General features: G+C 36.0%; 1 protein-coding gene and 1 long non-coding RNA gene across 7 annotated transcripts in view; one reads left to right on the top strand and one right to left on the bottom strand.

The window, feature by feature from the left end:
• The window catches only part of LOC147845592 (uncharacterized), a 344,082-nt gene that overhangs the window by 12,627 nt on the left and 316,501 nt on the right, over positions 1 to 14,954 (bottom strand). The gene's annotated exons all lie outside the window — the stretch shown is intronic.
• taok2a (TAO kinase 2a) overlaps positions 1 to 14,954 on the top strand; it is a 46,398-nt gene that overhangs the window by 20,636 nt on the left and 10,808 nt on the right. For all 6 annotated transcript variants that reach the window (XR_015480642.1, XR_015480643.1, XR_015480640.1 and 3 more), the window contains exons 6-16: positions 54 to 150; positions 311 to 424; positions 3,564 to 3,655; positions 4,043 to 4,136; positions 5,894 to 5,975; positions 8,262 to 8,429; positions 10,992 to 11,198; positions 13,230 to 13,358; positions 13,440 to 13,676; positions 14,399 to 14,527; positions 14,623 to 14,826. Coding sequence is in view for 2 of the 6 variants with exons in the window: in XM_087244219.1 (XP_087100345.1) it covers positions 54 to 150; positions 311 to 424; positions 3,564 to 3,655; positions 4,043 to 4,136; positions 5,894 to 5,975; positions 8,262 to 8,429; positions 10,992 to 11,198; positions 13,230 to 13,358; positions 13,440 to 13,676; positions 14,399 to 14,527; positions 14,623 to 14,826 (1,553 nt within the window). In the remaining 4 variants the exon portion in view is untranslated. The remainder of the gene's footprint in view (positions 1 to 53; positions 151 to 310; positions 425 to 3,563; positions 3,656 to 4,042; positions 4,137 to 5,893; positions 5,976 to 8,261; positions 8,430 to 10,991; positions 11,199 to 13,229; positions 13,359 to 13,439; positions 13,677 to 14,398; positions 14,528 to 14,622; positions 14,827 to 14,954) is intronic.

Genomic DNA, 14,954 nt, shown 5'->3' with positions numbered 1-14,954 from the left:
TTGTGGTGTTTTCCCACGGTGAAATATTTTGTTGTTGTTTTTCCCCCCTGCAGTGCATAAAAAGCCTCTGCAGGAGATGGAAATAGCTGCTATTACCCACGGTGCACTTCAGGGCCTTGCCTACCTTCACTCTCATAACATGATACACAGGTGAGATCACGGACCCTCAAGCTTTTCTGTTTATCTCTATTTTTATTTTCATAGCTCACTTTAAGACTTTCTCCTGCTGACTTCTTGCCATTTGGTTTTCACCTTATGTTTTTGTGTCAGTGCTGTAACATACCTGTTTTTTTTTTTTATTATTATCCAGAGATGTGAAGGCTGGAAATATTCTGCTAACTGAGCCTGGTCAGGTGAAGCTTGGAGATTTTGGCTCTGCCTCAATCGTTTCTCCTGCCAACTCTTTTGTGGGTACACCTTACTGGTAAGTCGTGAATGCAAGGGGTTATTTGGTTTTGGCTGTAGTCTGAGAGTTTAATATTATTATTTTTTACCCATCTGACGACAACTTATAATTAGTGATGCACCAAATTGACAAATCAGGGCCCAAACCGAAAATTCTGTATGCACTTGACCTAAAACTGAAACCAAAAATTTTTGATTATTATTTTATTAAATAATATAAAGTAATTATGTGAGACTTTTTCGCTAAATAACTGAAATTATACTGACGATAAAAAAAGCACAAAAAAAAAACTTTTGACATTATATATTTTTTGGACTGAAATTGTCATTTTACAACCATTGCCATGACCGTGTACAGTATTGCAAGTATCGGATTTAATTTAAGCGGTCTTTGCTTTTTTGGTGAGCATGTACAGTTCATCAAGTAAATGTGTACATGAGAGTGGAATATTAAGTTATTTTAAGCTTAATACGGTTCTCCACTGAAATGGTGCAGATCTTTCTGTGTTAAGCGTTAAAGCTGCTTCACACTGTGGAGTGACTACAGCTGGAGGTAGAGTGAACCCAGCGTCCTGAACACCCCAGGGAATTGCAGCTTTGCACTGCAGATTGAATGCATCTCTCTTTATAATTGTCAGATTTTTTTTTAGTACATGATCATGACACTGTAATTGTCATGAAGAAACTGAGATCGTTTTCTCAGTTGAGTGATCGCATGTCTTGTGCGTAGTCGTGCAATAAAGGCTGATTTATACTTCTGCGTCAAGTGCATGTGTATGCTCCGGCGCAGCCTTCGCACAGTCTCATACCCTCGTCATGGCTGACGCCGATGCTGACACACATCTCTTAAAGAATGTAACTACATGTCGCAAGCTCTGTGTTTGGTCTGCTTGGTAGTGCTGACGAGTGTGGGCAGGACCGAGAGCTGTGCGAACCTGTTGAAGCGAGTGTTTACTGGTTCCGAGTGCCATGACAGAGCTCCAGGTGGAAAGTTTTGTTTTGTCTTTACCTTATGATTAAAGTTGTTGCATGGTCACCGGTTCCCGCCTCTGATTGAGTAAGTTTTAGCTACTTGTAAATTTAAGGTAGCATTAAAAAAAAAACGCTGCAAGTAGCTACGACTCCCTCATTCAGAGGCGGGAACTGGCGGATGTCCTGCAACTTCAATCATAAGGTAAACACAAAATAAAAACAAGTTTCCATCTGGAACTCCTTCACGGGACTTGATACTTGTAAACAATCGCTCCATCAGGCTCGCGGCTCTCAGCACTGCCCACACTCGTCACCGCTACCATGCCGACCAATAACAGAGCTTGTGCTACATGTCATTGCAATGTGTAGTTACATTGTTTTGAGAGGTGCATGTGAGCGTTGGCGTCTGCCACAGTAAGGACTATGTGCGTGCTCGGGAGGCTGCGCTGGACCATACACATGCGCTTGAGGCAGAAAAATAAATCAGCCTTAAACCTGAGCTTCCAGTCTTGTGACTGCTAAAGGGTAAAACTTTGAGGTATTATCACATCGCACAAAGGGTATTTTTTTCCATTTCCATCTATTACCCATGAAAAAGATTTGCCTGATGTGGGTTTCCAATCAGTAAACTGCGGTTTGTTTTATGCAAGCTGAACATCCTTCCAGGACAGCGCATCTTCAGTTTGCTTCTTCCTTGGTAAAGCCTGCTCTGAGGACCGTCAGATAATGTGTGCTCAGACTGTGGGGGAAAAAAAAGCACGTGCAGAAAGTGCTGGTCATGCATTCATCATGGTTAACAGTCTTGAGCACTATACAGTCTATAAGAAATCACAGATATAAAGTTTTAAAAATAATGTTGGGACTCCGGAATGCTGTTTTGTTGGATTGAGAACAGCTACTTAAAATTCTATGCTTTTACTAATCACAGTGTCTGTAGCCCCTTTCACACAGTGATACCGGTAAATATATGAAAAATTTCCGGATTGACTTTACCGGTAAATTCAAAAAAGAGCTGTTCAGACAGGCGAGGACATTACGGAATTTTTCCAGAAAAGAGCATTCAAACATCCATTCCAAAATACCGGTAATTCTGACATCATTTACCAGAAATGAGCTCTAAATGGCTGCGCTTGTATTTGTAAACATTTGACTACATTACAAACTCTGCGGATGGATCAGTATTGTGAACAACTTCGATGAAAACATATAGAGAAACATTTTCGCATGTCGAGATGTACATGATATGTGTGCGTGCTGACGCTCATAGACTGTTTATGGGCACACGCAAAGCTTGAAGGTAATCAAACAACGGCTTATCATAAGCATCTTATCGGTAATTAATTACACAGTTGGCATCAAGATGACCATATAAACGTTATCTGACAAATTTCTAGCAGCTAAATGTGTCTGGAAAAATTTTCAAAGGCTTATATCCTCAAAAACCGCGTGGCTGTGAATGCGTCTAATTGGCTAAAGCAGACGTATCACGTTAGCACATTCTAGACGTGCACAGGCTTATTCCGGCGATCTTCCTTTTGCGTTCACACAGCGCAGCATTCCGGCAAATTACCGGTAATGTTACAACTACTCTTTCCGGAAAATAGCCAGAACGAATTTACCGGTATTTTCAAAAAGAGCCTGTTCACACATACACACCTTTCCGGAAAATTGCTGGTAATTTTCCGGAAAGGTGTGTATGTGTGAAAGGGGTTATTGTTTACTGTGCTTCTGAACAAATAAATGCAACACGGATGAACATAGAAGACTTCTTGCCAAAACACTATCTCACCAATCTTAATCTATTGATCTGTAGTTAACATTGTAATAAACACCACTATTTACACAATATGCTTGCAGAGAGTTTATTTTCAAGCAGACACCATGTCTTTGAATCCAAGTTTTGAATTTGAACTGAATGTCTGAATTAATTGTTAGTTGTATCTAGTCTGCACAGATGAATGTGCTAACCCTACCCCATCTAAAAGAATTTTGTTCTGCCAAACCTTAAAGACAGTTTGCCATTTAAAATGTCATAATGCTCCTATACTCCCAATCCAAAGCAGATGTTGCAAAACGAGTCTTAAAACACAATGTTTGTGAACTTAATAAAAAGCACATTAAAATTATGAACCATTTTGGCTACAAAGTAGTCCAGTTGACCAGGATCCATCTCCTCTTGTTTTCAGGATGGCCCCAGAAGTGATCCTGGCCATGGACGAGGGGCAGTACGACGGAAAAGTGGACGTCTGGTCTCTCGGGATCACTTCCATCGAACTAGGTTTGTAAATTAGAACCGATGACTTCCCACCTCCCGCTGACCCCTGAAACTTCAGGACATCTCTGGCATTAAGAGGGTTTATTTAGGCCAGTGTGTTTCTGTGTTGTGTCTACGTCTTTTGCAAGGGAAAGGGATTTGGGTTTTAGCAACTAAGCTGCTTTGGGGTTGTAAGCTAACTTCTACTCTTCTTTCTCTTGCTCTTTCCCTCTCTTTCCATCGCGCTCAAACCTCCTGGCGTTGTCATTTTTTCCCCTCATACCTCTTAGTATCTGTTTATTTCACTGCAGATCTAATTATGGTCTCTCTTCCTTTAGTTTATTCTTAATTGTTGTGCGTGTGTGTGTGTGTTTGCGCTGGTTTCATGTTTCTGTTTGTCTCTTTTTCTAGCTGAAAGGAAGCCACCCTTGTTCAATATGAATGCTATGAGTGCCTTATACCACATTGCGCAAAATGAAAGCCCTGTCTTGGCGTCAAACCACTGGTGAGAACTTTGCTCTAATTTTCGTCCTCCTGTTCTTTTGTTTGTCTATATTAGCCGTTTGGATTTGTCCTTCTACCGTCCTTAGCATTTGCATTTAGTTTATTTGATTAGTGTTTGTGCAGGTAAACCTCACTTGTCTTTGTAGGTGTAATACAGTAATGTAGTAGTGTTACTCAACAGCAGTACAATATCATGAAAATGTGATATATAATGTGACACAAATATAATAGTTTATTGTTATAAATTGATAAATTGTATAATGTCAGTGTGAACATGGATTTTTTTTTACGTTTGTCAAGATAACAATAATTTTAATGTAGTAAAAGTGATGTGAGCTGCTTGTCTTTCTCTCTCTGATAAGTAGTCCAAAGCTCTGTTATAAATTAGAGAGTCAGAGATGGAGATTTTATACTGATGTTTAGATTTATTTTATATATATATATATATATATATATATATATATATATATATATATATATATATATATATATATATATATATATATATATATATATATATATTTAGATTATATATTATTATATTTAGATTTAGATAGAAGTTCACTTTCTCACTCATTCTGATTTTCAGAGAATTTCTATTTAACGCTGTAAGTCACTATAGTAAAACTGTAATTAGTAGGGCTGCACATTATTGGAGAAATCTGATATTGCAATATTTTGTTTTGCTGCAATATATATTGCAATATGAATGATACAAAATTAATTTAATAACTCTATTTGGAAAGATTTCATTTATTTAGATCGACTAGGATGAGCAAGTCTTTTTCTGTGCACTGCATCTGCTTAAATTATAATAAATTACAAGCCAAAATGAAAAAATAAACTGCGTTTTCTGGGGAGTCTGATGATTTTTAAGTGCAGAAATTAAAAAGTCAAATGTAAAATAACATGATCATCATTTTAGAAATAATTTTAAAAAATAAGTTATTTGTTTTATTCTTTAATAATTATCTAATCCTGCTATGTGACTGTAGATACTAATTGCAAAATTGATGTGCAAGTGATGTATTGTTCAGCCCTAGTAATTAGAAATATATATAAAAAAAATTAAGCACTTAAAGAATAAGTCACTTAAATGGATTTCAGAGATTTCGGAGGCTCACTTTCTCACTCAAACTTCGATTTACAGCAGACTGCAGTTGAGAGAATTTCCATTTTACTCTGTAAATCACAATAGTAAAACCATGTAATTTAGGGAAAATCTGACATTGTGATATTTTGTTGTGCCACAATATATATTGCAATATAATTTCACTGGATGACTTAAATAGCTCTATTTAGAAAGATTTCATTAATTTAGATTGACTGAGATGAGCAAATCTTGTTCTATGCAGTAAATCTGCTTAAATTATAATAAATTATAAGCAAAAATGAATAAATAAATAAATAAATAGCGCTTTCTGTTTTTTTGGGGAGTCTTAACAGTATTTAAGTACATAAGTTTTAACAGTCAAATGTAAAATAACATGGTTATCATTGTATAAATAAAAATTTCAAAAATAAATTAATAAAACAATTAATAAATTAATAGTTTAAAATTTTTAGTAAATAATATAATTCTACACACATTGCGATATCAATGCTTAAACGATATATTGTTCTGCCCTAGTAATAAAGAAAATATTGAAAAGTCACTTAAATGGATGTTGCTGATTGGAAGCCTTTCAGGATTTAAAAATGGCAGTTTTTGCCCTTGTCTGTGCACGTTTTTCAACTTTTCTTTATTTTTAAATTCAGGTCGGACTACTTCCGTAACTTTGTGGACTCATGTCTTCAAAAGATCCCTCAGGACAGGCCTACCTCAGATGTGCTGCTCAATGTGAGACTTGAACACGAATCAACACACTCACACTCCTCTGAATCCTTAACTTGTTTTTTCATATAAATTTCTCTTCATCTTTTCTCTTCAACTTTAGACAGGCATCGTTATCTCTTCGTCTTGTCTTGTTTTGTTAAAATAACTACAATTATTGTGCACTAAATACAGCGGGTAGAATATTGAACATGTTGCAATTTTTCTGAGAAAACATATTTTAAGGGTGCAGTTGACTTGAAATTTTACCCGGATGTTGATAACAACCAAAAAAATCCATTTATGCAAAGAAAACAAAAAAAATTTGTTTACAAATGAAGTTATGCAATAAAATGAAATGATGCAGGGAAAAAGTATCAAACGCAAGAAAAAAGGGAGGTGTAGAAAATCAGTGAAAGCCAAGACAGATGAAACCAGGGTGCACATTTTAGCAAGACTATTTAAAACACACCCAAGGAAACTCTCAAATGGTTTCAGAGAAAGAAAACAAAGCTGTAGAATAGCCCAGCCAATTACCTGACTTAAATCCAATAGAAAAAAAATTTAAATCACGCCTGAGCAATGCATGTGACTTAGTTCTCCATTTGAGAGGCGTCTTTAATCTGCCATCACCAAAAAAGCTTTTTATATAAAGTATTAAATACATTTCATTAGTTTAATACTTTCTCCTTGTCTCATTTCATTGTTACAACACATCACTCATTTTCAGATTTTTTTGTTTTGTTTTATTTTAATGTTTGTATTGTTTGGGTTTTTACTAAAATCTGGTTTAATTCCATGTCAACAGCTCCTTTAAAAAAATTATTCCCAGGTAAAAACATGACGTGTTCAATACTTATGTTCCACGCTGTATATTTTATTTGGTATATATAGGAGTTGAGATGTAATGTCAGAAACTGAATAGGACTTCATGACAGAGGCAGTGTGAAACTGCAGGTCTTTATCTCAGATGTTTTAGCGAGCATTTGAAACCTTTTTGTTTTGTTTTGAATAGTGCAAATTCAACCACTGGTTGTTTGGCAAACATACTTCCCAACTATCCCATAATGTTTATGGGATAAAAAGGTTTTTAAAAAGTAGTGTAATTAAAGTCTGCTTGTCAACAGCTTTTCTCAATCACATTTGGCCTGCATATCCAGACAGAATTACTCCGATTTGGAGGGTTCCAAAAAATGTGTTATGTTCACCAAAATACTTTTATATTTTTTTATCAAACATGCAAAAAAAGTTAAACTGCCTTTTTTTTTTCAAGTTACTTTGCAATTTAATTACTTTATGTCCTACCTAAAATGTTATTTAATCTCTGTAGAAAAGCTGAATTTTCAGCAGTCATTACTCCAGTCTCATGATCTCCCAAAAATCAATTTAGGAAGCTCATTTGGTGCTGAAGAAACACTTCTTTGTTGTGCATGTTAAAACAGTTTTGCTTTATAATTTGTGAAAACCATGATACTTTTTTCACCCTATAAGTCCTGGATGACTAAAGTTTAAGAAGTGTTTTTCAAATATGAGTCTTGTATTAGACTAAAATGTTTTTTCACAAATTTAACTTTCTTTGGAAATTGAAGAGACAGCTATATACTAAAAATTGAAATCAAAATTATTAGCCCTCCTGTGAATTTATTCTTATTTTTTCCAGAAGGAATTTTTCACAGTATTTCCTGTAATTTTTTTTCTTCTGGAGAAAGTCTTTTTATTTATTTTTAGGGTCAATATTATTAGCCCGCATGATTTTTTTTTCTCCAATTGTCAGCAGAACAAACCATCATTATACAATGATTTGCCTAATTACCCTAACTTGCCTGATTAACCTAATCAAGCCATTAAATTGCACTTTAACCTGAATACGAATATCATGAAAAATATCTAGTTAAATATTATTTACTGTCATCATGGCAAAGAAAAAAATTAATCAGTTATTAGAAATGAGTTATTAAAACTATTATGGTTAGAAATGTGTTAAAATATGTTAGGCAGAAATTAGGGAAAATATACAGGGGGACTAATTATTCAGGAGGGACTTCAACTATTTATTTTATGAAAAAAAAAAGAGTAGAATATTAACAGTAATCATTTTCCCCAGTACTAACTTTGTTTTGACAGCTAACATAAGTTTAGAATCTCATTATATCCATCTTTATGCTCTGCATATTAAACTTATTCTGGATATGACTAAATTTTCAATTATGTTAGTGATTGCAGTAATTAATATGACAAATGTAACTTCTCCAATTATGGCTCATCCATCTCTGTCATGGCTATATGAACATATATCTCTGTGATTCCTTGCAGCACCATTTCTTATGCCGAGAGCGCCCCCATTCTGTAGTGATGGATCTGATCACGCGCACCAAAGACGCCGTGCGAGAGCTGGACAACCTGCAGTACAGGAAGATGAAGAAGATCCTGTTTCAGGAAACTCACAACGGCCCCGTACAGGAAGGAGGAGAGGAGGAAGAGGTGCATCCAGACGCTTGTCAACCTTTTGTCTTTCCCTTCTTTGATCCTTCTGGCCCGTTTCTGCTCTTTTGTTATAGTAGTTAATGCTACAGAAAAGAGGAAAAGATCATGACGTCTTTTCTTCTGTGTGTGTTTATGCATTTAAGTAGAAATACTTTAAAAAATGGGGACAGGAAGCATAATCATAATGAAAATGTTCAGTAGAGGTATTTTAGTTTGAAAGACATATGTAAAAAAACAAATACTATACTGTTAACTTAGTTGCTTAATTAGTATCTGTCCTTAAATGATTAGTTCACCCAAAAAATTTAAATTCTGTTATTAATTACTCGCCCTCATGTTGTTCCAAACCGCCGAGACAGACCTTCATTCATTAGAACATTCCATGTGACTTCAGTGGTTCAACTGTAATCATGTGAAGCTCCAAGAACCCTTATGTGTGGCAATAGAACAAAATGTAAATGCAGTTTTGTTTGCCCTGTAGTATGTGTAATATACTGGTATAGTAATTAATAACACAATTTTCATTTGTGGGTGAGCTGATGCTTAATTAAAACTTCTATAGACATTATATTATCTCACACCTCCTGTCTAATAATCGCAAGGTTTGTGTTTGGTTACCTTGAAAAAGAACAAAGTCTCATCTGTATATTTTATCAGTACAATCAAAAAGTCAATGGTGTTTTGACACTTTTAAGGCCAGTTCACACAGAGCGCGATAACGATAAGGAGTTCTAAAAATCATTCTCAATGTAATGGCTCATTTCCATTAAAAAACACAAGCCTGATAAAGGTGACCCGTACCACTCACTGCCAAAAGGATACCAATGGTGGCGTGGTGTACTACAGAAAGTTTCAGTCAACGTCATTCTCGCTTAAGGAAATGTCAAAGTAAAGCTGTACGGATCGTTTACATATCATATGAGAAGCACTTCTTACACAACAGATGATTCATACACATAAATACTTGTGTATAAATGTTCATTATTAACCTTTCTATGAACATAATTTGATTATAACTGCCGATCAATGAAACGTCTTGTAACGTTTAAAATTGTATAAAATAAATAATTAAATGCAACAAATATGAACACAAACAGACACTTACAGTCTCCGGTATGTTATCAATTACAGAAAAACTACATACAGCATACATTTAGTCCTTATTTGTGTTCAAAAACAACATGCAACAAATAGCCTTCAGTCAGAGCAAACCTCTCATCTGTGTTTTTAATCTTTTCCAGCAAATGTAACTTTTGTTAGAAAGTTAAAAAGGTGATGATAATAGTTAAACATGGCAGTTTGTTCATGTTTTAGCAAAAATAATTTGCTCCCTCGTTTTTTGGGCTTCTCTTTTGTTTTTTGTACGTTTGTCTGTTTCTGGAACAATCGGCTGTCAGAAGCACTTTAATAATCATTGTTTAATAATCATAAATTGTTTAAGCTCTGGTCGACCATGGCTCATTGTTATATGTATATATTATTACAGTGTAGTTTCGGCTGTATATTTAAAAATGCCGCTTCCTTTGTTTTCATTCTCCTGGCTTGTGCAGGAGCTAGTGACCTATCTCTGTAAATCTAAAACGTTCAGTAGCGTGCCTTGATCCACCTTTTGGTACCCTTTTGTTGTGGTACCTTTCGAATGGATACCAAAATGTGTCACGGTACAGTTCGCTTTTTGGTGACTTGACAGTGGAAACGGCCATAAAAGCGCACCGAACTGTACCGCTCAGTGGAAACGGGTCATTAAACAACAGAGTTGTTATCATTGAAATCACTTTCAGAATTTATATTTATTTTTTTTAATAATCGATAAAATGGGCTTATGGTATTTAAAGCTACAGCTGACAGAAGATTAAACATAATAGCTAATCTTGGAGACAATTGATTATGCCATGCAAAAATCAATTTGCGAGCCTTGCTTGCATAGTATTGAAGCATAAAAAATAAAAGTACCTTGGTTATCCTGTGTTCGTTTTGGTATTTTTTAGTGTTTTGCTTTGATAATACTGGTTAAAGAAATTTGTTTTTGTTAGCCATCGCTAAATTCATTGTTTGAATTGATTGATTACAAGTCACGAGCTGGATTCACCGGACAAATGCACTAATATCACACTGACAATACCTGCTGATCTCAAGAGGTTAATGCCAAGTGAAAATCTGAAAATAAAAAGATAATTATCATTACTTAAATTAGATGCAAATGTATTTATTGTCATGTTTATGTTTAGAAGGCTTGGTGTAGAAAGCTTTTTAATAGAATGCCACGAAATGTCTTAAGGACATTTTTGGCAAAGTGTTACCAGGATTATGAGAATGTATTAACTATAAAAATTGAGTATGTATTTATTTGATTGTTGGTTTTAATTGTATATTTATTAGTGAAATGTTCTTGCCATAAAAATAGCCTTTGTTGCTGCCATGGCATTAAACAAAAATTTATCATCATCATCCTGCTTGGTGTGAACAGGAACTAATGTGATAAAGCGAAATGTTTGTGTAAGTTTATATTATAGGGAAAATAATGGGGAAAGATTGTGACGTCTTTGCTTTTGTGTGCAGGAAGGGGAGCAGTACCTCTTGCAGACGGGCACAGTGAACAGTATGGAGAGCTCTCAGTCTGTACCTTCAATGTCCATCAGCGCCAGCTCCCAGAGTTCCTCAGTGAACAGCCTGGCCGATGGCTCCGATGACAGTGCAGAGATGGCTATGATGCAGGAGGGAGAACAGACTGTCACTTCAAACAGCTCAATCATCCATCGCCCCTCTGTATGTTATCAATTCCAGCACAAACAATCATCATAAACTATTTTTATTTGATTGATCAGTTTATGTACCTCACATTAACATCAAAACTCACTCTTAGTTATTGAAATGGGAAGAGAAGCCTATTTGGATATTTTTAAATGATATAAGAGATTGTTTTTATTCAGGGAATATTTTAAGGGAAATGTTTAAAAATGTGTCTTCTGGAGAATTTTAGAACATTTATTATTGATCAAATTGAATGATCTTATATGACTTTTTCATCAGAGTTGTCATTTCTGTCAAATTTACTCCCCTTTTGTTATGTTTATGGCTGTTTTTGCCCCATTGACCCAGAGTGTCTGCGAGGTCTTAATGTCTTAAATTCCAAAAACTAAATTTTAGGCCTTAAAACATCTTAAATTCTGTGAAATATTGTGTTTTAGGTCTTTAGGTCATTTTAAAAATGTTTTAATTTTCCTATGTCCACGTAAAGCTACCTAATCAGGCTCACACCTAATTACTTTTTTTTAAATAAATATTTTTTTTTTTTTTTACTGCAAATTCTCCAAATTAAATTGCCTAATCAGGGAAAGAAAACTAAAGGTTATTGCACAATGATTCCGAAATTTTTCGTCTGTAATTTTGCATGTTAAAAAAAGAAATTCGGCCTCTGGTTGTGTGAATCATACTTACATACTGCCTTTAAAACTTTCGTCCGTTTTAAGAAAACCGACGAAGGCTTTTTTTTTTTTCTTTTTCGCATCCGAAAAAGCATTTTGATAGCAGTTTTGACCGTTCAGAGCCAATGTACAAGCAAAAAGCTAGATACAGAATACCATCATTTGAGCTGCAGATAACTTTGACAAACACGGTGCATAAAATTAAGACAGAATGTGGCGGACAGCTGAGAACCCCTAAATGCTGAATTCAGTGACTTGCACACCTCTCCGCTGCTGCTGCTTCTGCTTCTGCTTGCTGTGTGTGTCTCCATACATCTGACGAACTGCCCATAGACATTAATAGAAAGCATGGTCCGCTTTCGATACATCAATGCGACCGCCATCTGTTCTAATGTTATATAATATGCCAGTCTCTGTTCAGGATTTGTTGACGTACGTGAATGTGTGAAGTATCACAAGCAATGGATCAAAATTCCACTGATTTCCTGAAATAAACTTTGGGATAATCCAGTGCAGCTCTTTCATAATAAGCTGAACTCTTCTTCCTCTCTATTGGACGAACACAATATGCAGCCTATTCCTCTTTCTGTTTCTACTTTGAAGAAGAGAGGAGAACATACCAAAGCTTAAACTGACTCTCAAATGGTTTGCGTTTTTTTGTAATGGAATGATTAATACGCATCAGAGGTTTGTTTACGTCGCATATGATTGTGAAAAAAAAACGGATACAAACGTTTCAAACTTCCATGTGCAAAGACCTTAAAGCATCACGTCCCTTCACGTGATCTATTATTAGAAAAACTATTTACAGAATTAACCAGGCCATTAGAAAAAAAAAATCGTGTTTAGCTTTGTAAAAGTCTAAAACTTCGTTTATAATGGTCTTAAGATGGTCTTGAATTTGATTTGAAGTAACCTGCTGAAACCCTGGGTCCAGGCTACGTTCACACTGCAGCCAAACGTGGCCCGAATCTGATTTATTTGCCCACATGTGACTCAGGCAATGACAGTGTGAACAGCCTAAACCGCATGAAATCTGATCTTTTCAGGTCAGATTTGTGCCACTTTCATATGTAGTCTTAAATCAGACACAGATCTGATGTTTTGCATTGGACCGCAGTGTGAACGGTTATGTCGGATTTCATGTGTCTTTTACATCATCTTAGAGCGACATGCATCATCATTCTGTGCTGCAAGAATCATCTACTCCTCAGCAGCATAGTAGAATAGCACACATGGCAATTACTTTACCACACAAAGTTGGTTGTTCATTTTGAAAAAGATTGAATACTTAGTGCATGAATATAGAATATAGTGCTGTTGATGTGGTCGTAAAACCTAAATAAATGAACAATAAACATTGCTTTAACAGGCACGTGATAATATTTACGATGACCCCTATCAGCCGGAGATGGAGTCTCAACAGCCGGCCTCATCTGCCGCTCGGAGGAGGATACACAGAAACCGAGATCACTTTGCCACTATTCGCACAGCCTCTGTGGTGAGAATATTACAGTCCAAATGCTCTTCTGATCTGAAGTCAGATTGGACAGATTATTTCATCTTCTTTTTTTGTTTTCAGGTAACCCGTCAGATTCAGGAGCATGAACAGGGCTCAGCTCTGAGGGAGCAGATGTCAGGATACAAGCGCATGAGGCGGCAACACCAGAAACAGCTGCTAGCTCTGGAGAACAAACTCAAATCGGAGATGGATGAACATCAGCTCAGGCTGGACAAAGAGCTGGAGACCCAGAGGAACAACTTTGGCAGTGAGGCTGACAAGCTCGGTAAAAAACACCTGGCCATCCTGGAAAAAGAGGTAAGGGATTCGAAAGGAAAACATTTGAAAACATTCCGCAAAAGTACATATATTCAAAATGCAAATGTTTGGTTTCTGAAGGCATGCGTGTCGAATGCATGCATTGTTGTTTTAAGCAATTGAACTGTTTTAGTCAAATATTGCTGTTAGTATATTATCATTATTTAAATACCATTTAAAAGTGTAATGGCAATAAAGCTGCGGTCACACTGCACTTTTCATCCTATTGACTTGCATTCATATGCATGCGAATGCACCAGATTAGAAAAGATTACTTCTAATGTTAAAGCTTTATAATCTATAACCTGCTAATTTACGTCATGTGATTGCTTGAGACCTTTTGAAAATTAAAACGTGACCTGTCGGTACAGAAATGTAAAATATGGGTCAATTGCTAGTTTTTATCTGTGTCCCATCATCTTGTTTTATCCCGCCCCTTTTTGCAAAACCGTACAACAGAATTTTGGGTGCCCAAACTCCAGTGTGACCACAGTTTAAGATGTTTATTTAATACATTTAAGGATAATCAAGACCTGATTTGTTTAATAATGTAATACAGCAAAATCTGCTGTATTGTGAAACATGCAATTAGAATTTAAAGGACGTTTAAAACTGAATGAAAGGAAAAGATGATGGCGAGTATTTGTGTGAAGGAAGCAGACCAGTACAGTGAACAATAAATATTTGTTTTGCATGTGTATTTATCTGGTGTGCTTTTTCAGATTAAAGGTGCTCAGACAGAAGAGAAGAAATTTCAGCAGCACATTTTGAACCAGCAGAAGAAAGAGCTTAACAGCTTGCTGGATAATCAGAAACGGCAGTACAGGCAACGCAAGGACCAGCTGAAGGAGGTAAGGAGTAGCTATTCTTGATATAAAGCCCTGAATTGAAGACTCTTGATTTGAACCATATTCACCCACCTTTTGTCACCCTGGAATGTCACTAGGAGCTGAGTGAGAATCAGTCCACGCCAAAGCGAGAGAAGCAGGAGTGGTTGGTGAGGCAGAAGGAATGTCTGCAGCAGATCCAGGCTGAGGAAGAGGCTTCATTGTTACGACGGCAGAGGCAGTATTACGAGCTGCAGTGCCGACAGTATAAGAGGAAGATGCTGCTCGCGAGACACAATCTGGAACAGGACCTGCTCAGAGAGGTATGACTAAGTGCTTTTTACATCTCTTTTTTTCTTTATTAATTTTAATTAACAGTGCTCAACATATGAGTACACCCCTCACAAATCTCTTATTTTAGATGAATATTTTCTATAGGAAGCTTTACAAT

The sequence above is a fragment of the Danio rerio genome, chromosome 3 (genome assembly GCF_052040795.2).
Source record: "Danio rerio strain M-AB ecotype USA chromosome 3, GRCz13ab, whole genome shotgun sequence".
Lineage (NCBI taxonomy): Eukaryota > Metazoa > Chordata > Actinopteri > Cypriniformes > Danionidae > Danio > Danio rerio.
The sequence above is the reverse complement of the archived record's forward strand: the minus strand, read 5'-3'. Positions and strand labels throughout refer to the sequence as shown.